This window comes from Parasteatoda tepidariorum, chromosome 6 (genome assembly GCF_043381705.1).
Source record: "Parasteatoda tepidariorum isolate YZ-2023 chromosome 6, CAS_Ptep_4.0, whole genome shotgun sequence".
NCBI classification, from domain to species: Eukaryota; Metazoa; Arthropoda; class Arachnida; order Araneae; family Theridiidae; genus Parasteatoda; species Parasteatoda tepidariorum.
The window spans coordinates 51,308,020-51,332,615 of record NC_092209.1 but is presented as its reverse complement, the minus strand read 5'-3'; the positions used below and the strand labels follow the sequence as shown (position 1 = coordinate 51,332,615).

At 27.7% G+C, this 24,596-nt stretch overlaps 1 protein-coding gene across 4 annotated transcripts in view; it reads left to right on the top strand.

Moving 5' to 3' along the window:
- LOC107444458 (E3 ubiquitin-protein ligase Mdm2) overlaps nt 1-24,596 on the top strand; it is a 31,473-nt gene that overhangs the window by 3,639 nt on the left and 3,238 nt on the right. For 2 of the 4 annotated variants that reach the window (XM_016058597.3, XM_016058598.3), the window contains exons 4-10: nt 5,131-5,264; nt 8,006-8,055; nt 15,810-15,872; nt 19,650-19,780; nt 21,629-21,808; nt 22,368-22,481; nt 24,113-24,298. In XM_016058597.3, coding sequence (XP_015914083.1) covers nt 5,131-5,264; nt 8,006-8,055; nt 15,810-15,872; nt 19,650-19,780; nt 21,629-21,808; nt 22,368-22,481; nt 24,113-24,298 — 858 coding nt within the window. The remainder of the gene's footprint in view (nt 1-5,130; nt 5,265-8,005; nt 8,056-15,809; nt 15,873-19,649; nt 19,781-21,628; nt 21,809-22,367; nt 22,482-24,112; nt 24,299-24,596) is intronic. The other 2 variants (XM_071182361.1, XM_071182360.1) reach the window with 1 other exon arrangement.

Genomic DNA, 24,596 nt, shown 5'->3' with positions numbered 1-24,596 from the left:
ACAGCGCGAGAATCTCGCATATTTTTTTCTTTTCTCGCATTAAAAAATGATTACCGCGAGAAATTCGCGCATTCTATAAATCAATTTCAAAATTCGCGAATTTCTCGCATTTCGGAAAAAGCTTCGAATTACGCCATTTAGAATAAAATCCGTTTCACTTTTCTTACTGGATCTTTCATTATTTTCAACATCTGCCCCATTATCTAGCTTCCCTATTTACCAGTATTGTTCAGAACCTTTTCGAACAACAGAACACAACCACGGAACCCCTTTCAAAATACATTTCTCTGCAACCACGCGTTTACCGTAGGTAAGGTTTCTTCATGTAAGACGTTCAAATTTTTTATGCACTTATGCAAGATAAACAAATACCTTGTAAAGGCAAAATCTTCTCTGATGATGCATCAAAAATATTCAATACTTGAAAAAATTAGAAGACGTTAAAAATGTATTGCAGTGTTTTCATCTCAGAAAAAAAATGGGTGAGAATTTCTCACCCTTTCTCAAAAACAGGGTGAGATTTCAAAAAGTTAAGTGAGATTTCAAAAATTGAAAAAAAAAAAAAAAACATCAAGAGACTTGAAAAAAATTTATTTCTTTTATTATAATGCAATTTTAACATCTTCTAATTTTTAAACCATTGAATATTTTTGCTGCATCATCATATGGAAAATGTTCCACATCTCCTTTTCATCAGCTATTCTCATTAGGTTGCTCAAATGCGTATTTGTTTCGTTTTGATCATTTCTACCCACATTTGTTTCATTTTCATTTGTCCGTTTCGGAGTAGAAGATATTGGCTTTGCAAGGTATTTGTCCATCTTACATTTACGAGCAAAAAATTTGAACATCTTACATGAAGAAACCTTACGTACGGTAAACACGTAGTTGCAGAGTTCTGAAAGAGGTTCCGTGGTTCAGAAGGATGGTGTTCTGTTGTTCTTAAAGGTTCTGACAATAAAAGCATTGAACCACTACCGGATTACCCGGATTTTATTCTAAATGGCGCAAATGAGAAATTTTTTTCAAAATGCGAGAAATTCGCAAATTTTGAAATTGGTTTATAGTTTGCGCGAATTTCTCGCGGTAATAATTTTTTAATGCGAGAATATAAAAAAATATGCAAGATTCTCGCATTCTCGCGCTGTAGTGAAAACACTGTATTATAATTAAAGAAATGATTTTTTTTTCCAAGAGTTTTTGTGTTTTTTTAGAAATCTCACTTAACTTTTTGAAATCTCACCCTGTTTTAGAGAAAGGGTGAGAAATTCTCACCCATTTTTTTTCTATGATGAAAACACTGGGCCACATGCCAAAGTATTAAGACAGACATGTTGACAACAATTCTAGATTGTAATTGTTATGTAAACATTATTGTTTTAGGCACTAAATTCTTTTTTTCAGTTAACCATGCAATATATTTGCATAAAATTAAATACTTTTAAATGTATAAAATTAGAAATTGCAAAAGTGATTGCTTAAAAAAATAAACGGAATCAGAATTAATTTATCAGAATTTTTTTTTGATAAATTGAAATAATTAAAAACAATGGGAGAATTCAGTGTTTTTTCATCATATTACATAATAAAAAAAGTCCATTTAACCATAAATTTTAACATTAGAAAATTTGTTCATGGAATTAAATTTTAAAAAAATAAATATTCTAGCAAATACAAGTATTAAAATAAATACAAGTTAAATACTTTAGTTTGAAGAAAGTTTATATGGTTAAAAGTTATTGAATTTAAAACAAAACAAGGTCAGTGTAAAATAAGACTCGGCATTTAGTAGGGAATATTCTTCAACTTTAAAACATTTATTTTCATAAATTATAAGAGAGAGGCTGAGAAAGGAAAGAAAACAAAACATTAATTTTGAAGGAACTATTTTCCTTAATAAAAGAAACTATTAAGATATGTATTTACTACTCTTTATGACCAATACTTTTTTTAAATGTGATACTTAATATTTACAATTAATACACATATATATTAACAATTAATAAAAATTTTCATTATTTTGCAATACTTACCTTGATTCTTTTTTTTTTACAGTTAAAATTTAATGATATACATTTCCTAGCATATAATCATAAATGATATAAAATGATCCATGTAGGTAGAAAATGGTTGTCCTGTAATCTGCAAAATTTTCAAATATTGTGATAATTTTATCTACTTGATCATCTGATAGCTTTTTCGGGCCATTAAATGAAAATTTAAGGATTTTCTTTCAAGACTATTCCTTAATATTGAACATGCTGAATTCATTCTGGAAAAATTCTTTTGACAGAAGATATTGTTATAGGCAGTATTAAACTTTCGGCAAATAACTTAATTAGTTCGGGAATTTGTCCCAGATGGTGTTCTTTTCCTGAGTATTAAATTGTGTGAATACGAAGAGCTATGTGTTATTATTTAAATCACTTGAATATGAATTGCTATGTGTGATTTTTAAATTACGTGAATAAAAAAGTCAATGCATGGTTTTGAGATTGCATAAATACGAATTGAGATGTGTGATTTTTTAATTGCGATGAGCGTAACAACGTGTCATTTTTTAGATGCCAAAATACATATCACGCTCTGTGATTTTAAATCCCGTTAATACCAATTACGATGTATGACTTTTAAACTGCAAGAAGAATCAGAACTTGTGATTTTTTTAAACGTTTAAATATGAATCGCTATATATAAATTTTAAATCATGGCAACGAAAAGGAACAGGTTGGGTATGTGTTCTTGGGACTAAAGAAATATGCATGTTCATTAAATTATTTTTCTGCAAAAGGTACCATGTGTAATATAAATTTACACGTCTTGTTTTTTTATTCTCTCTGGGAAGGTGTCGAATTTTTGCTAAGATATGTAATTACTTTTTAAGTTACAATATTTTTTTTAACAGATTCGAATTTAACGAGTTGTAATATTGTGTATCAGAATATTCAAAATCACAAGTAAAAATCCAGCAATAATGGCCCAAATATGGTATATATATATATATCTGGTAGCAGAATTTACAGAGTCAATCTGCAGAACTATCTTCATAAATTCAAATGTGTGTGAGATCCCAATAGAGTTTGATAGTTGCAATTATTGTAAAAACTGTGTCACTTAATATATATATCGAAATTTGCTTTTGTAAGATAGATTAAAATAATGCCTAACTGTACATAGAGTATCTGCGCTCCTGGAAAGACATTAAAAATCATGGAAAGTCATGATTTTCAGTGATAAATGTTAGAAATTCATGAAAACTTCCAGTTCATCTTGGAATTTGGGTATCAGAGAATGATTATCGTGATTTGATTTGTGCGATTTGAAAATCGCATATCGTAATCCGTATTCGTGCAGCTTGAATGTTTTGTTTAAGATTTAAATTTTTTTTTCCTCGATTTGAATTTTTTTTTTTTTTTGATACATTAAAATATTTTAATAGTACATGAAATGATTTTGCTCCTTTTGTTTCTTTGAAATTAAATTAACAACATTTGATCTTTAAAATTTAGTGAATAAAAGGCATTAATAAGTATTTTTAAATCCATGTTCTTATTCGTATGCTTGTTACTGTTTATTGTTCGGTTATTTTTATTTTATTATTTTTTAAAATGTTGTTTAATAGTTCAGTTATTATTTTATTGCTTCTGTTTAAATTTGCTTATTAAAAAATATGCTAAGCATTGCTCAGATAAAACAATATTGTTTTTAAGAAAGAAAGTTACACTGGATTAGATCTGTTGTCTGTATTGGGTAATAATGTATTAGCCTGCGTAAGTCATTGATTACTGTTTGATAGAAATCATGGATTTGAAAACTAGATTTAGCAGATATCTTCTATACTATGTATTACGAAAATTTTTGAAAATAATAAACATTTTCAAAAATCAAAGTTTCTAAAAATAATTAACTGGAATGTTTGAAAGTCATATTAATTTTTTTAACTTGTATATATCTGATGATTAATATATCAGACTTTAATTGTTTTTGACACTTAAATAAGCTTTTTTTGCTTGTGCGAAAAGGAATAAATCTCTACCTGCTGAGCTACTTTAAACAATTTCTTTCCCCCCTGTTTGAATAAAGTAATAATATTTTACTTGTTTTCACGACATAAAAATCTAGTTATGTTTAATTTCAAGAGATGTATAATAAATTAAAACTTGAGTGTTATGTATTTGTAAAGGAATAACTTTTTCCTAGTGGAAAAGGAACAGATTAAGCCTAATAAAGAAATTATGAGTAAATATTTATATGCAAGAATAAAATTGATAAGTGCTATTTTAATTTTTAATTCTTATGTAGAATAAATAGAAATGGATTATGGATATATATTTTTTTTTTTAAATTATCTATGGTTAAATAAAAATTTGAAGCATCTGTGATACTCTGCAGGCGTTTGTGCTTACTTATATATATTAATAAAATAAACCCCTAAATATGAAGAATACCCCTAAAAACTTAAATGCAGATATTTTAAGGAAATAATGCTCCAAAAAAATTTATGATATGTTTGAAAATACAATTGTCATAAAAATCTGAACTTTACTTATAAATTTCTGGTTTACTCCATTATATTTACTACTATAATATTTTTTTCAACTATGAATAAGACCCTCTTTTTTTAAACAAGGCATATTCAAGTAATCTTCCAAGTGATTTAATATATTATTGGAGGGCTGTTTTATTTTTACTCTGACACAAATTTAAATTGATTGCCTTGTTAAGTGGTCACTTTTTTGTGCTATAGTGAGAGTTCTATTTTTATAATTTACAAATCACTTGTGTCTGTGACATTGTATCAGGTACCTTATTCTGACCATTAAGAAAGCTTCAGATCATTGTTGTACAAACATGAACATATGTTTTTAAGTTTTAATTTTTCAAATATTTGGTGTACTTTATTAGCAGGGTACTACAGGGATTCTGCTAATGCAGAATTGCATCATGAGCATTTTTTTTTTCTTACTACTTCCGTTAACGCTTATTTTTAAATGAAAAATTTCAATCAAACGAGGTTTCACTAAACTTTAAAGTTTTTTTTTATCATTTTAAAACTTCTATATAAATCTTGTAATTTAGATCTTGACTTTGATTTCTTTGTCAGTTCTTGAATTGCATGAATAATTTTAGGTATTAGATGGGTTAAGAATTTACATTTCTGAAAGAAGATTATTTGACCCCTTAGAACCAACTAAAATTTATTGCTGTGGGGATGAACTTGGTTCAGTATTAGGGGTTCAAGAATTTACAATTCATGATGTTAGGTAAGAAATGTATTTTCTGTTATGGATTTTATTTTTATCCTTGTTATTACAATTTGTTGCACATTTTTCAAAGAGGTATATTTTGTATAAAGAATATGTTAAAATGAGATTACTTATTTTGCAATCTATTATTATTCTAAAATAATTCTGTAATCAGGAAATTGCCTGTATAATAAGGCTTATCAAGGCATTTTTTTTTGTTTGCTATTATTACGAAAGCGGACATGTAGGTTGTACAGATATTAAAATATAATTTTAACTTTTCCTGTTGAAAATGATGCAGAATTCTTTTACTTCAACATTCAAATGCAACTTTATTAATCAACATATTTGTGAAACTCTTTTTCAAAGCTTTAAGGCAACTATAATTAGTTATTTCTAGATAGGCATTTTTTTTTTTTTTTAAGCTGTTGAAAATATAAGGATTTCTAACATTTTATGATTTTTGCCATGGCTAGAGGATAAGATTCTTATAAAAGCTATTGTTGGTTATATATTACTGGTAGTAGTTATTATATATTTTGTAAGTTTTTCGCTCCTTGGTAAAAATTTTATCTTTTTACATAAAAAAAATAAATTCGAGTGTTAAAAATTTCTAACAGCTTTCAATCGTTGTATAACTCTAGATCTAAATATTTTGCAGTGGTAATAAGAAAGTTTAAATAATCCCCTAGTATCATGCATTAAAAAAATTACCCAGTTTTTTGTTTTTATTTTTTTTATTAAAATTATATCTTAAGTAATAAAAGTAACAATTTTTGAGAATACCAAAAAAAACAACTTATTAAGAATTATTTTAACCCATATTTTACTAATCTTCCCTTCTGAATAATTTGTCAATTAAAACAAAATCTACTTATAAAAAAATGTCTTTATATAAATAATGTGAACAAACTGCTGTCAGATAAAGTAATTCCTAGTATTTTAAAATCATTAAAAAAAAGTTATCTTGTTTTAACAACAGTAGTGTGTAATAAAATACTTTTACGCAATTACTATATTTCGGTGTTCTCCCTAAACGTTTTTAGAAGGGTGATTCTGAATTATTTTTGAAGTATACACATAAAATTGTATAAGAGTGTAATTTAAAATTTTTTGAGAATCAAATTCAGTTAATACATAATATTACATATTTTGATAAAATTTTACAGTGTTAAATGAGTGCCCTTTCATAACTTATAGTGCCCTTTTCTGAAAAGTAGCACCTTGACCTTTCTTAATTTCTAGGGAGAACTGTGATATATGTATAATATATTTGATCTATGTAGAAAAGTTCTTGCAAATTCTTATACTTACCTAGTTATTTTTTAGGATATAACACTATTACATCCTTAGACTTTTAATCAGATAATATAGATTAACTTCTAAATAAATGAGTGCCTATACACTATAACTCTACTGCATTTATACTCAGTGGCAGACTGCTATTTCATAATCAAGATAGATATCTTGCCAATAAGATTGGCCCACATCTGCCAAGTGATCACCCTTTACATCAAATAGCCAGTCTGCTGCTTCTATTCATACTGCTTAAAATTCTCTCACTGTTTAATAAAATATATTTCATACTAAATGATAATTAAAATGAATTCAGAGAGAATAACTACTGCTTGGCTTGTGAATTTTACGTAAAACCCTTACCTTTATTGTATTATGTGGTTGCATATAAAATAAGTAGAATCATATTAAAATTTGTTGCAATATTTAATGTTTATTTACTACTTTTTTAAAATTTATTAACCCTTTACTTACGGTCTACCTTGTTGTACCAGCACACGTAGTCCGCATGTTGTACCAGCCGTGAGCAAGAGGTTAAATATATTGATTGACAGAGCTGTGAACCGTTTTCACACTTGAAATATTTCATATTAATTCTTGTGTGTATATTATTATTTTTCTACATAATTGAGAGTCTTATATACCTGCTGTTTACTGAACTAAAATATGTGAATTCTGGGATGGTTTCACGCCTTTCAGCAAATCATGCCAGTTGTTTATATTTTAAAGATGTATGCTGTTTTTAGTAATGTTTCTTGTAATTGAATTAAACGAATGACAAATATTGTCATGTTCATTTTCATCTTTGCTGTGCGACAGATAAAGATGCTCATAATTATTTGAAATATTAAATAAATTCGTTCTCATAATTTATTAAAAATTTGACTATCAGCCAATGTGATTATGATAATTCTGCAAAATAATGGACATTTCATTAAAAAAAATTGAAAAATTATTTGCACTTTGATTGCTTATTGCGAACATAAAACCCGAAGCAGAGAAAAATGCAGAAATTTTTTTGCAAAATTTCAAATTGCTTTCTGAGCTCATTTTTTGCATACTGAGCAAAAAAAAAAAAAAAAAAAAGNAAAAAAAAAAAAAAAAAAAAAAAAAAAAAAAGAATTGATTCAGTCTCAGTAAAAAGAAATTTCATAAGTTAACATGCTACTTATTATTTAATAACCTATCTTAAAGGCTCAAATTAATTTAATTTGTTTTGTAAGACCTTTATTTTTATTGCACACTGTTTATAATTTCATGTTCAGGGAGCTCTTTTCTATTCGATTGTTTCCTTATACCGTTAATTCTAAAATCTTCAATTAGTAATAAATTTTGCTTTGTTTATCGTAGCAAAATTTGTGATTAATGAACTTTAATATGAATCTCGTTATATTATATGCAACTAACTTAGTACTGTTCATGTATAAAGTATTAGAATTACTTTACTTTTCTCTCTTTTTTAGGAAACTTTTACAGAAACTTGTAGTTCCTGTCCTTTTTAATAAAAATAATTGTGAGTATATCATGTTCTAAAGTTGAGCCCTCATTGACCCATGCAAGACAAGTTTTAATGGCTTACATTTCATTAATACTTTTTGCACTTTGTGCTTATTTACCCTTACAGTTCATATGTATTTCCCTATAGTGTTAGAAATTGTTTACATATATTTAAAATGATTTTGCTGAATTATATAAAATTATCTTTTAGTTTAATTAATTTTCTTTCTTTGGTAAATGTTTGTAAAATGTTAATATATTACTTATTGTAAATTCACTGAAATTCAAAAGTTTATTTTTTTGTTTTTTCATTTTAATCAAGATATTTGGCTATTTAATTAATTTTTGAAGATACCTGAGACCCTATTTTCTTGATTTAAAAATAATTATATTGTTTTCAACCAATCAACTAACTGTTAAATATTTTATTACCTAGTTTTCATTTTTGAAATTATCAGTCTTATTAGAAATTTCAAAATTAGTACTGCTTTCTGTTTTTATTTTTATTGCTTGTTTTAAATCTAAGTGTGTGTGTGTTTTATTTATTTATTTATTTTTTTCTTCTTCTTCCTTACTAAATTGCTAACTTCATCTTCAGTTTTTTGTTTTTACAATGAATTCTTATTTTTCAATCGACCAAACCGTAGACAAAAGTATTTAAAATCAAAATAAGGCCATCAGTAATAAAGTAATTTTTATATAACTTCAAAAATCTTTTAAAAATATGTAAACAACTTCTATTTTACATTTCTATGTAAACTTATTAGTATATAATCCTAATAATATGTAAATGGGTGGTGGAAGTCAAAATATTAAATATGCACAATTATATTAATGATTATGGTGTGTAGAAAGATGGCGAAACTCAAATTTATTTGCACAATCCCTTCATGTGTTTATTATTTACCTACAAATCAAAGTGTTACAACTTCTTAATATTTAATAGTAACAACTCATTCATGAAAAAACATGTATGAAAGTGGTTCAAAATTGAAACTGATATGTAATAGCAAAATACTGTGCATTTATTTGAAAATTCCATAATTAATCTCAATATTTAAAGCAGATTGCAAAAAGATTATTCGCTATTATTCTTTTTTTTTAGATGCCATAAAAATTAGAGGTAAAACCTGAGCTCTAAAAAAATAAGATATTCGTCTGTGTGTGTGTTTGTTTAAGCCATTTCAAATGAGCATTTCATGTTTCTTTAAGCTTTAATAAAGAATGTTTCTACAAAATTTAATATTAGATACAATATTCAAAATTAGGGAAAGTTGCAGAAATTAGTTTATCAAGCATTCTTAGTAAGTTTCCTACATAACAGAAATTTTCTAAAAAATAAACTCTGATTAAAAAAAATAATATAAATTAGGATTTAGAAAGGCTTCCTTTATTTTAAAATCTAAATATCTTCTTAGTAATTTTTATACAAATTTTGGCAAGAGCAAACAAACTAATGTAGCCTTATTAAGAACAAATTCTGCTACTTTTAAGTAAAGAAGATAATGACAAGAAAAATTCTTGTTTTCAACTGACTTTTTATTATGTTTTTATCCATATAGTCATCATATTTCATATCAAAAATCAAAGCTCTATTATACATTTGACATAAAATGTATTTAGATTAATTCCAATATATTTTAAAAAACAGCAATTGCCATTCTTTTTATAGTTACTTACCCCTTGTTGGTAACATACGTCTTGTAATTAAACTTTTAAAATTTATTATTACTTTTAAAATGTTTTGCTTTTTTTTTTACTTTAAAAAATATATATATATTTTTTAAGTTTTTGTTTCTCTTTTACTATATTGCTCATTATTTTTAACATTTTAAACTGATATTCTACTTTATCTCCACATGACAACAAATTACTTCATTCTATTTGTGTGATAATTAAATTTGCAATTAACTTTCCAATATTTTTTTCTTACTTTCTTTTATTTCCTCGAAGACAGGAAAATTATTATATGATATTACAATTCTGGATTTTGCATTTTAATATTGTCAGGAAAAATTACTATAGATAAAAAGCTCTGTGGCTATGAGAAACAAATCGAAATGTTAGCAACCTTGTATTTTTCTAACCAAATAATTCTGAATATTTTTAGTGTGTGGAATTGATTCTCCAATTTCATATTTTATTAAATTGTTTAATATAAAGTTTTTTATTTTTTTCTTATTTATCAAAATGTTAACACTGAAAGTACAGCGGAATTAGTTTTAGTGTTCTTAAAATGAGTGAAAATTTCTAATAACTTTAAATTGCTTAAAATTGAAAATAGCAATTAAGCAAATCTAAGTATTAAATTTTTATACTTGTACTCTTATATTCTGTTGAACGAAAAATCAAAGTTGTGAATTCAAAAATCAAAATTATATTTTGTTTACATAATAATCTGAAAGGTAATGCAACAGAATATTGCAGTTGATCTATTATGTGTTTATATACTACAGCACTATGAATGTCTGATTATTGTAAAATAGAAAACTTTAAAATTATTTTCAAATGTTACAAAGGAAATACACAGGTAAAATAAATAATTATATAATTTTTATTAATTTTGAAGACATAGCTACAAGCTCTTTGTAAGTGCATCAAAAAGGTATAATTTGTAATTATAATTTATTAACTTTGTATGCTTAAAATTAAAATGGCTCATCCTTTTGCGTATAAATTAAATTTTTCTCCCTTTGATTGCACCAGCAGATTGTTAAAAAAAATTTAAATAGTTATTTTTATTTTTGTTCTTTGAAAGAATTAAAATAAAATGTTATTGCGATCATAGCATTGTGGTGCTTAATATAAGCATCAGAAAACAACAGTTAAGGTTTGAAAAAAAAAATTCTTGCAGCAAATTTATGTAACAATTCAGATTTTTTTTTTAACTATCAAGCTAATTTAGTATACTGTGCATATGCAGATTTTTATACCGTGTATATGTGGGCTAATTGGAAAATCGGGTTCTTTGCAAGCTACTGTCTTAATTTGTTATTGGTGTTATTATAGTGAGCTTTGTAAACATTTTGCAAAATGACGTCATTAGTTTGCAAATAGCCAAATTTTTCAATCATTCTATGACATGTACATATTTATACACAGTATTAAAACTGCCTTATGCATGATTCTGCTTTTCTCATTTATAAATGTTATTTTTTATAAATTTCTGTACATTTTATTTCTACAAATTTTTATTTAAAAGAAAGAAGGGGAATAAAAACAGTTTTATTTGTTTTTGCTTTACAGTCTCTATTGTATTTTGATTACATTTTAATTTAATACTAGATAACCAGAAAATTGCTTCAGTCTTATAACTTATTTCTATCTTGAAATAAATTGAGACTGAAGGCTAAAGCTGATCAATTTATTATTTCACATAAGAACTAATTAACGATAAATATAATGTTGATGTATGAAGATTATATTTTATAAAATTTATTACTATTTTTAGATTAAGTAGCTTGTTTTAATTGAAAAATATTCATTCACTCTACGGTTTGAAATTTTTTAAAATTGCCACTTGCTACTTCTCTAAGATTGTAACCTTTAAATACACTACAGCTCATTCAACTTCTATGTATATGTATTGATAATCTGAATTTACATTGACATATTTTTCTGTATAAAAGCTTGTACTGTAGCCTGTTTAAAATTTAAATAATGAGATATGGGTAGATTAACTAATTTATACTAAGAGGCTAAACTAGTTAAATTCTAGAAATGCCATTTATTAATCATATCAATAGCTTCTATACCACACTGAAAGTGATTTGAAAGGTATGGCTTTAGCTTTTGTTTTTAACTACTCAGATTAATGTTATTTTGAAATTATTAGTGAATATATTGAATCTCTACATTAATAGCATAAAAAAATTTTTACATTAAAATAATTTTCTGTAGACTTGATCTTTTTAGCCTGAAAAAATTTTAAAAATATACTTTCTCTATTATATATGCCCTAGGGCTGTTATTGTATAATTTTTTTTAAATCGTTGTTAGCCTTTTTCTCTTTCATGACTTTGTTGATTTTTAAGCTTTTGAGTTGTAAAATTATACTATCTATTAAATTACATACTCTTTATCAATAATTTTGTTTTCAGAGTTCTGTCTTCCAATAAGTTTCCTATTGATCTTTTAAAATTCCTTTAAAAAAAATTTTTTTTGTTTTTCGTTTCATGCTTTGTTTTTTCAACCTTCTAGTTGCAAAATGATTATAATGTCCAGACATGTAAATTCTTCCGCTAATTCGCAGATTTCTTCAAATCTATAGTTAATATTCCGACAAAATTCTCTCAGAGTTCTGCTTATCTGAAATTAAATTTCGTTACTTAGGCATAATCTTGTTGGTGATACATTTATTCTGCCCTTATCAACTATGGGACACGAGACAGAAAGAAAATTCCATAATAACTTTTGCTAATAGTGTACTGCAGAGGCATATACAAAAGTATAAAATTAATAATCTAAAAGGTAAAAGATGAATTATTTAATCAATGTGATATATTTACCCCCTTTTTTATTTGGTTGCAGTAAAATTGAAATAATTTTTAATGTAATTTTACTATTTTGAATTGCGCATATTAGTAATCGCTTTACAATTTGCTCTATATCTTTATTAATCCGTGTTTTGATATATCTATATATTGCAGTTATTGTTGATTTTAATGATTTTTAAAATCACAATATTATGATACGAGAAATTCTAAACGTGTACCTGAGTATTCACTATTTGTTCATTTTTAATTCTTTAGTTTTTTCTATCAATTTTTGTTTTTGATTTACAAATTTTTTTTTTTTTTAATTTTCTATTTATTTTAAAATGTGATGATTACTGTGAAGAAAGATGATTACATTGTATTTTTTTTTTTTTTTTTTCAAAATACTTTTCTAATTCTTTACTGTGTTGACGAGAAAAAAATTTATTAGTTTAAAAAAATTTTCTATCTCTTTAAAGTTTATAAATGTTAATGTTACTTTTGTACATAAAAATTAGTATTTATCTTCTATGTACAAAAAAAAAAAAAAAAAAATACACTTTGAGGCGAAAAAAAATTGGACAATTTCTTCCTACAATGGCTTGTCTATATTTCTTCTTGTCAGTCTATTTTATATAGTAATTTTTTTCCCCAGTAATAACCTTAAATCTCTTTTTAAAAAAATCAACACTTATTAACTGATGTTATCTTAGTGTCACTATATAATCTATTTAAATTTGGCACCCTTTCTGCCATTTCCTGTTCTATTCTGCCAGTAATTTTATTTCTTCGAGATAAATGTTTTGCTCGCAATTTTTTATCGCAGAGTAAATTATCCTTTAAAAGTTTTGTTTCATAAACACTCAAATTTCACAATTTCCCTGTCTATTACTTAACTTTTCCATGCCTTTTTTTGGTTCCTTAGACGAATGACCTTACACTGAATCATATTTATAGTTAGTTGTTTTGTTTCATTTATTTTTTTCTTTTACTTTGTAGCTGGCCCTGTGTTCAACATACTGCAAATCTCAGTTAGATCCCATTTTATTTTGGTCTTGTGAAGATTTATCACCAGTTTTTCACACAGCGAGAATTAGCTTAAATTTTCATTTGTTATTCTTATCGAACTTCGATTTAATTAGCTCCGATTCACCGATTGAAAACTTAGAAGATCTGCTCGGGAAGAGTCCTGAATATCTGGTTCATTGCGACTCTTCGATTATTTAGTTAGTTTTGAATCCCTGATCAATAATTTAGAAGATCTGTGTAAGTAAACCCCAAAGTGTATGCAAATCCGAAGCATTGCCATTGTTATAGAAATAAACAATTTTCTTTTATTATTTGGCTTTTGTTTTTCGAATCAGTGATTAAATAGGAAGATTTCGAAGATTTGCCTAATAAGAATTTTCAATGTCCAGCATAGTGTTCTAGTTCTGAACAATCGGTAAAATTATCGTTGAAGAATTCACCCCTCACTATCATCTGTGACATATTTTAGAATTCATTTTATTTCTGTTAGTTACCACAGTTGTGTGAATTTTATCAAACCTTTTTCCGTATAAATTTTTTTCTTTCCTTCAGTTCAGTGAATCAGACATATTTGTTTCAAACTGCTGGGGAAGAAAGCAAAAGAGCTATTTCAGTTAACTACATTGTTAGTGGTTTTTCAGTGTTAGTGGTTTCTCAGCAAAACTTTTTGTTTTTCAATAGATTTTTTTTTTATCAACTGTGTCTTCTACATGGTGAAAACTCAAGATGCATTATGTGTTAAAAATGTGATATTTTGATGCACAGTAGGATAAATATTACTTCGTAACTAGCTTACAACTCATAGTGTGTTTGTGATTCTTAAAACTGGCTGTTGATCTCCATGTGATTCTTCACACGCTAAGCTGTTTTGACTTTTGTGAGCTGATGAAGAACTTTGTTTTTCGAAATACTTTAAACTTATTTTATATACCAGCGATAGTTTTTCTAAAGGTAATTGTTTATTAAGGTGAACTGAGTGAATCTGATCCTCTCGTACAATCAATTACATATTGGTTGAAAACTTTTAGTTGGTCAACAGGTCAACTAATAAACAACAAAACTAGTGTCAGTACCATACATACTGTACGTGAAATGAAGTTGAGGGCATATTTTATGAGTAAAGGAATTTGAGTTCTCAAATATGTATGTCAACTTACATAGAAAGGATTGTATGACACCTATGTGAATTTTTTTTTAAATGCCACTTGATGATCGATTGCACACACGATTGTATTTAATCTCGATTTCACTGTGAAGAAAGAAACTTATTTTAAAAATGAATGAAATTTTGCTGTAGAGAACATCCCTGTGGCTCTCCAAAAACCTAATTGTCTGAAACCTATTGAAGTTTTTTTATAAATGTTGGGATATTGCATTGCACTCTGGAATGTTTAGTTTTGATTCAATTTCACCGAAAAAATACATTAACTTCCTGTGAAAAAACTTTAGTTTTCTGCTATGTTGTGTAAACTGAATATTGATTCAAGGCTATACAAGTGTTGAAGTGTATTATTGATTCTTTTCAAGGCTATACAAGTGTTGAAGTGTATGAAAATTATCATTGAAGTAGTTTATATTTAATTTCTTGAAGATATTCCATTGCACATCGGAATATCTACATTTTATTTAAATACATAGAAAGAATAGAATAAGTCAATGCGAAATGTGTTATCTGCTGTTTAAATTAAATATATGTTTCCTTCTTTCAATGTCTTAACAAATATTGTGTGACATTGGATGAATTGCTATTTAGGTTTTTTGAAGATATTCCATTGCACACCGGAATATCTACATTTGCTACAAAACATGCTAGAAGAATAGAATAAGTTGATGTGGGATAAATTTAGTTATCTGCAATATAATCTGAATATTATTTAACATCTTTCAGTGAGATAACTTGTGAAACTTGTTGAAATATTTTGAGCCATTCTATTATTTTCTACGAGATATTCCATTGCACACCGGAATGTCTATTTTTTGGACTTTTGCATTATAAGTTCAGCACTTTATTTACTTATGTGAAGACTGTTTTATCAATGAAGATGCACTTACACTTATAAATAATTTAGTTACTCTTGTGTATATATTTTGTCACGATATTCCATTGCACACCGGAATATCTATTTTTTGGACTTTTGCATTTAAGTTCAGCACTTTATTTACTTCATGTGAAGACTATTAGTCATGAAGATGCACTTACACTTATAAATAATTTAGTTTCTCTTGTGTTTATATTTTGACTAACAAATTGTTTCTGTGATAAAAGCTGTTGAAGTCATGAAAACCATTCCTTCTGTTGGTGAAAATGCTGCGAAGAGAAAAGCTGAAGGTGTGTATTATATAATTACTTTTCTATGAAAACAATATGCATGTTTAATTAATATGCATCTTTAATCATATATAAAAGGATATATTTTTATAAATTATTTTATACAACCAAAAAAATATTTTTACATTTATCTGCTAAAAAGGATAATTTATACTGATATTGCTTGATGTTCAACATAAATATTTAAACAATAAATATAAACTATTAAAACCTTAAATATATTTGAATTATTATTGAAAGTTAATTTGTAATACAATTCCAACCTCCAAAGGTTCCTTGCTGTACCGATGAGTATTAAGACATAGGTCCCTATTCCAAATTAATAAAATTTGTTGCTTAATATAAAAATGAATGTGCCACAAATAATATCGAACAACAAAAATGTAAAATTATTACCAAGAGACAGCCATGTAATATTAATTAGCTCACTATTTATTATCCTATAAGATTTGAAGATATCTGGTTTTCTAGCTGGTCATAATTTTTTTAAAAAAGTTTTGGTGATTTATATGGGTTTTATGGTTTTGGCATACAATATGAATCGCTAGAACATCACAATGTGTTTTTATTTTAGAACAACTTTGATCTATTTTAGTGGTTTCTGCTTTTCCAGAATTGTTGTACACAGAAAAAAGCCAAAAATTTTTTTTTACCTTTTACATAATAAACACCATTTAAATTATGCTTAACAATGATCTGTTGAAATTATTCCATAAACTAAACTGAACTCAGTGGCACGACAGCCCATAGAGGACCAAGGCTTACCATGCCCATCTCAGTTTTCTTGACCTTGGACTCTAGGGTGCAGGAGTAGATGTTTCGGTTTGGTGATCAGCCGAACATGAAACCCCCAGTGTTTAGTTCCCAAGCTTGCTTGGTACTCATTTATCGACCCACTGAAGGGATGAAAGGCTGAGTCAATCTTGCCCGGCCCAAGGATTGAACCCAGGACCTGTGGCTTGAGAGCGCGAAGCGCTGCCACTCAACCACCGGGCGTCTGAAATTATTCCATGGTTGAGAGAAAAAGGTAAAAGTTTACTGATCTTCACTCTGAAGTAAAATTGATGTGAGAAGCATGTAGCCGTTGTTCAGAGGCTGATCCAAATATAAATCCGATAGATGGCTTTTAGTTTTACGAACATATGGCCATTCTTAGGAAGTTGCTGTTATTTATCGGTGGTCGTTTAGAGAGGTTTGGCTGTATATGAATTAATGAATAGTTGTGGCTTACTGATTCGATATTTTAGTAAGTGAAATAAATAAAAAGTAAATGAAAATGAAAAAGTTTCACGTCTACTTTTTATTAATTTTACTTTGCTCTACAAACTTGACTGTTCAACTATATCAGGGATGGCGAATCTTTATGTATCAACGTGCCATTTTTCTTAAAAAAATGTTTAATTAGGTCATAGACGTGCCGTCAAATATTTATTGGGAAAATAATAATACTAAATACTCAAAACTCTTCATTTACTACGAAAAAGAAAACATTTTGCAATGTCTCAGTTATACACGTAATTCAACTTAAATCAGTGTAAATTCTGTTGTTTAGAAGACAAATAACTTATATTAGGGTTGTAAGATGATAGTTTAAGCAGAATGCATGCTGAACTGGAGTCACCTGTCAAACAGTTTCTAAGCGAGTCGTCAATGTTATTCTTCTCTGGAAATAATGACACGCAGGCATGGGTAAATGAAAATATTGTTAAAATAGCACGATTCTTCAATTTCCAACCAATCGAATTGGGACTAGTTCAGTTTATCAAATGAAGTTACATCAGGGTACATAATAAACTTGAGTGTTTCTGATAATTCTTTGAACTGAGTAAATCTCGCTGAAAATTCATTGATTGTAGAATCAATTACAGAAATAAATTCTTCAGTGACTTTCTTCTCCTGGTTTTTCAAGTATATCTAAATCGTTGATATTTCTTTTTAAGTATGAAAAATACTTGGAGTTTCTTGTAATAATATCGTTCCTGAAAATATGCAGTTTAGCGTCAAAAGCGCAAATGAGATCTATCATGATGATAATTGTTTTATTTGTACCTTGAAACTTCACGTTCAATTCATTGAAACGTTGGCATATGTCGTCTGTTAAAAACATCAATTTTGAGAGCCGCATAATATCCAACAACTGTGGGTATTGTTCAATTTTTCCCTCATTTTGCAGAAACAGTCTGATTTCTTCCAAGCAATCAATAAATCTTTGAAGTACGTTACCGCTGCTCAACCAGTGAACATTATTATACATCAGTAAGCCATTATACACCAAGTTGACTTTCTCCAACAAAGCCTCGAACTTTCGCTTATTAACGGTGTTATTATAACGATTCGCTTATTTTGTCAATTTTAATCTAATTGTTAATACGTTTCATAATGAACTTTGTGATCAGTGGCATGCCCAAAATATTCTGTAGCGTGCCATTGGTTCGCCATCTCTGAGCTATATCATCTAGTGGAAAAGCAGTTAAATGTATGATAAAGTTGAGTGACAAATTTTTAAAAATATTATTAGGGTTTTAAAAAGCAAATGCTTTCTGAAAAGGGTCTATAGCAGGGGTGTCAAGCTCGCGGGCCGCATGCGGCCCGAGATCAAAATTTTTGCGGCCCGCGAAATTTTTAAATTCTAATTGGCTTGCGGCACCTGCCATTCCAGGGAACCTGCATCGTATCAAAAATTTCTAATCTTAGAACAGAATTTGAAACAAGGTTTAAAGATTTTAATTCTTTAGAAGAAAAATTTTGTTTGTTTTCTTCAATTTTTCTCAATAAATATAAACTCAGTACCCAGTAATATACAAATGGAAGTGATTGAGATTCAGTGCGACTCAAATTTGAAGGCAAAATTCATTGAAGTGGGTGTGCCTGAATTTTACAAATATTTACCTGCTAATTTTGAAAATACTCGATATTCGCATATGAAATTTTTTTCCATGTTTGGAAGTACTTATCAGTGCGAGCAATTATTTTCTGTTATGAATGGAAATAAATCTTCTGTCTTAAACCGTATTAATAACGCTCACGCTGGGCCAATTTTGAAAGTAGTCTCGGCCAATAAAATTTCTCCCGAATTGGAAAGATAGTAGCAGAGAAGAGATGTCAAATATCAAAGAATAATTTTACTTTATATATGTTTATTGCAAAGTACTATTGAAAATAAAAATATTTGTTTCTATGAACACTGATATTTTTTTTTTTGCGGTCTACCTAAAGTTAAGCATTGTTTATTTGGCCCAAGTTAGCTTTTGAGTTTGACATCCCTGATCTATAGAAAATGCCTTTTTTCTAATAGTGACCTTTCTATTCTAACATGTGGATCGAAAAACACACTAACTATAAACCATTCATTTTCTGATATAACATTTAAATTGGAGGTTTTGCTTTTCAGTATTGATGAGAATGTATTTTCAAAAACAAATTATATTTCTCTTAGTTTCCAATTAATAGGGTTATTATTTAGTTCGATATTGTAACACATGTTGAAATAATATTGTATTAGTTTTTTGAAATTATTATGTTTTTATGCAAAAAGGCAAAGTTCAACGTATAAGAAGAAACTTGCATCAAAATTAAGGAAAGTTGTAACAAAATTTTAAATTAAATGCCTAAGTTGCTAAAAGAAAGCTCATTTTCACTATGTCATGAAATGATTTATTTTCTAATAGAAAATGAGGCCCTTTTTTATGCAACAAATGACTTATTATTACAGAAAAATGGTAGAATATTTTCTGTTGACTTTTAAATAAAATTACATTAGTTATTCAATTTTTTTAGAGTCTCCGGAAGGAGGAACAATTAAAAGAACATGTGAACAGCAACCACCAAGTGAACCAATGTATCTATATATTCCTCCTTCGCCAGCTAAAGAAGAAAGTTCTTCAGAATCTTATTATGAAAGTCTTCATGTAATTATAATTTTTTTTATATATATTTTCTTTTTAAGTAGGGGATTAAGTTTTTTTTTTATATATTTTCTTTTTAAGTATGGAATTAAGTTTTTATTAATATATTTTCTTTTTCATGGGGGGGGGGATTATTTTTTCCTATCTTACCTTGTTTGTTGCGAGTCTTGCACTAGCACTTAACAGTCACTAGAGCAAAATTCCAACATACATGTTATGAAAAAATTCAGGAAAGCCTTAAGATTTCGTAAATGAATTAGGGAATTTTCTGTGATGCAAAATGCTTATTGTCTTGCTTAATGATACATTTATGAGAAAGCTGCCAAAAAATATGGTTTGCACATAGTTTAGTGAAAATTGAAATTAGATTACTTTACACCGAACCATCTGCAGTTTTTTTTTTTTTTTTTTTTTTAAATTGTATTCAAACGAGTATATTTCAGCATTTTTTCAAGAATTGAAAACTTTCTTTAATTTTTTCTGTTCTAATCTTAGCACGACATTATAAGGAAGCATATCTTATATACTTTATTTTTATTGTCACAGTTTTTCTTTACGGTAAGACCGGTAACCTAGAGTAGTGTGATTTTCAATGTTAAAGTTACATTTCAGAAAAATTTTCTGTTCCCTTTGTCTTATTATCCTTTTCAGTCACATTTATATTTTGACAATTTATTATTTCTCATCAGAGTTGGTATGGTTAAAATCACTTAATTTTTTTTAATGAAGATAATTTATTAATGGTTTCTTAGAGTTGCGGTTTTATTTATGATTCTAAACCTCTAAAAACCAAGCTGATAACGAGAAAAGTTTTTTCCAAATTCAATATTGATTTCATAGAAGAAAAAGAAGAGAATCTTACGTTTGTGATAATCTGAGTCATTCAATCGTTCGCTATTTCTACATTTTTATTTTTTTTATTTTTAAGAAATGTAAATGATTTTACAACATGTGTAGTTCAAATTTGAACCATCCTTTTCTATTCACTTAATTTGGGATGATTCTATCTTAAATCCACCTAGTTTGCTGCTGCTTTTTTTTTTTTTTTTCTTTTTTTGCTGGAGCCTTTTTTTTCTAATACTGAAATTTTTAATTTGTTACTACTGTATGGGAATTTCAAATTCACTTTTTTGCATGCTTGTTTGCAACAATTTCATTTTACATTCATATTTCGCATTTATTATTATTTGCCAACATTTCCTCATATTTTTTCTAATGCTGATGTTGTTACAACCCACATGTTTCACATATTGAAGTATCACTCTTAACCACTCTGTTTGGTAATGGTTCCCTCATATATTTACGTCATTTTTAGATCGTTTTTCCTTTGTTATTTTAACATGATTTTTCCAATTATGATATTAATAGTACAATGTTATTACGACACACAAATTTCAAATTTGAGTCATCACTTTTTGAAGCTATTAAAAAGAGAAAAAAATTTCATGACTTGGCTTAAAAAATAGCTTTCTTTGGGTCTTTCGTGACCCTTTATGGAATTTGTGACTTTCACCATTTTCATTGTGATGTATATTTATGTTAAATTGCTGAAAATACCATCAGGCATCTGCACATGTTTATTTAATTGTCACATAAATAACACCCGCTCAGCGCCAATAGAACTTTGATGATTCTAATTCTATTGATTTAAGTAATATAACTAAAATCTAAAACATTCGAAAATCTAGACCTTCTGAACCTTCGAGCAGTCCAGATTGTTAGATCATACTGTATATATGTATGTGCATATAGTATTGATGTAAAGAACATACCCTCTTCCTGTTTTATTGTTATTGTTTTTATATAAAAATGTTTTTTATAAATTATTTCCAATTTTTTTTTCTTTCATAGGGTTATGAAACAGCATTTGCAAAAGATACTAGTGATGATTACTATGAAGATTCTGAAAATGATTTGTTACCTGGAGATATTCTTGCAATTGAAGAAACTTTTGATGTTGAATATGAAGTTGACAGTGACTCTGATGAGGATACCAAAATTTTCATGTCAGACAGTGGCAGTGACTCTGAGGTAGTGTTAGTTTGAATCGTTTAAAAGAAATATCATAACCATTCGATTTTTTACGGGGGGGGGGGGNNGGGGGGGGGGGGAGTAAGACTGAAAAAAAATGTCCATTTTTCTTAATATTACTTGTGTGATAATTTTGGACCACCTTTCTTCTTTAAAATGTACAGAAAACATCTATTTCTAAATGTGAATTTCAGTGATAGTTGATAACTCTAAATCTCCTTAAGAAAAATATAAATTTGTGCTCAAAATTAGTTTAAATATCCAATCTAAATCAATTTAATAGTTGCACCATTTCAATAATGAGCATACAGGGAAAAGTGGATCTAAACATTTTTAGCGCAATCACAATTGTATAAGTGTTTACAGAAGTTATAGATTTCATAAAAATGCTAATATTAATGTACCTTTACATTGATCAGTACTTTTTATTGCAACTGTCTCCTTTATTACCTCAATTTTATTTAGATGATTGCTTTTAAAAGACCTTGATTTTTGTGAAAAATGTCATTAACCTATTTTTGATTTAACTGTTTAATGTTTGGATTGTTTTTATTTTTAGGGTGCTGTGAATACAGTAATTACCTTTGTTTGCAAATCTGACAGCGATCAGGAGTTCTGGGCAGATAAAAGTTCAGATGAAGAATTTGATTCCGATTTAGAGATACGAGACTCTGTAAGTTGCTTCTTTTGTTCATTATTTTCTGTTTTTTATCATAGCTTACTAAAAAACTTATTGACAAGCATTTAAAATCAACCTTTTGCATTTGAATAAGGGATGATTGTGTTCCTTCAATTCAGATTCTTACTTCATGCCAAATTTTTGTTAAACAAGCTTATGCAAAGCTGCCAACCCTTCCGCATTTTGCAGAAGCTTTCTGCATTTGTACTTATTTTAGTTATTCGTAATAAATCACTATCGATTTGATATTCTCCGTTCGACGAAGGGGACACACGTGAAAGTTCATTGACAAGGGTCATGAAACTTTTTGAGTCTAACCATTTATGTTATTAATTTTAATCTATCTTTTTTATTTTATGAGTTATTAAACATCAAAGTGGGGTCCGGGACTTTAGTAACACCCTGTATATATATATATTTGCTAAATCGATTATTGCTAAAAGATAAAATTATGTGAAAGAAAATTAATAGAAAGAGTGTGTGTGTGTGTTTTTTTTTTAACCAAAAATTATTTTTCTGCATTTAAAAGCTTTTAATGTTCTTCAAATATACTAATTTTATCTATAAGAATTTAATACTAGAACACTAACGTTTGTTTACAAAATATCAAATTGGCCTCAACTTGACTAAATGGATCATGGTATGTTACAATGAAGTCATTTAATAAAATTTTAGTCATATTAATGATAATTTTTTTTTAGGCAACTATTTTCATGTATTAGGCTGCTGAAACAGATATTTTGTTAATTTTTTTCTGTGGCAACCCTGTAATAGCTTTTAATAATTTTTAAAAAATTTCCAATTTTAGTGGCCAATAAAATTTAATATTTCTTTGCCTTTTCCTCTTTTATAATAGTTACTTCCTGCTTTAAAATACACTTTAAATTCACTAGTTGAGTAAATACTTAAGCTAAATATTGGTTGTTTGTTATTTTACACATTGAGATTTTTTAAGTTGGCAGGTATGAGTTTTTCTCTCATCTCATTCTATATACTCTCCTATCTGAGTCTAGATATGTGGATGTTTTGAAACAAAACTAAAAGAGTGAAAGAAACGTAAGGTTTTTATATATCCTCTTCTGTCCACAATGCTCAATACTCATTCCAAATTGCCAACTCATCCTAATTTCTTCCCACCCGCTCGATAACTTGTATTTTCTTTACTTTAGACGTCGCTGTTCCTCTTGTAACAGCTTTGGGCGCTTGCTTGCTGTGGTCCTCCCCTTAAGGTGAAACACAATGAATTTCTCCTCTCATCTATCAGTGAGGGAAGGAATTCAACTTTTGCAAGAGCGCTCCCCTTTATTAGGTAACTTCCTGTTTGCCGACAGATGTTGGCAAAAAGTGGCGTGTGTACAAAAGAGACTGAAAGAAAATTGGAATTATTTATGTTTAAAACTGAAGGCACTTTAAAATGTAAACCAAGCATATATCAGTAAGATTATAATCAAAAAATGAAATATAAAATAATGTAGCTGGACTTTTTAAAAAAAAGTTTTACAATTTCTTTCCTCAAATTAAAACCTGCAAGTTAGACTTCTGTTTCTTAAAATTATAACCCTAGATATTTTAAAAGTTAAATAGTTTAGTATTTTTACTTAAGCACTTTTTTTTTATTGTATTAGGATAAATGGAACTGTAAGAGGTGTGGAAGTTCCAACAATCCACCAATGCGATATTGTATTAAATGTTGGTCTATGAGATCTGGCTGGGTAGTGCCAAAACGAAATGAGCAAAGAGATCATCCTCGACGTAAGCCAAGGTCAAAGAAAAATAAAAAAAATGATAAACCTATCGGTGACACAAGAAAGGTAAGCTTAGAAGTCATTATTACCTAATGTTTGTTTATTGTAAACTTGATATTAACTATGAAACTCAAATTTGTTATTTTAAATATTCTACCTTTTTTTTTTTTCCCCGAGTGTTGAAATGTATAAAAATATCAGGAAAATGTGTTCCTAAATCCTTTTGTTACTGTTAAATCAATTTTAACTGTATAAATTATAACTGTGATAATAGATTAAGTAATACTTGTTTTCATTTTTAATCTCATAGAAAATCTTAGAAAGAATAATTGAAATCATTCTTAGTTAATAAATATAAAATTCA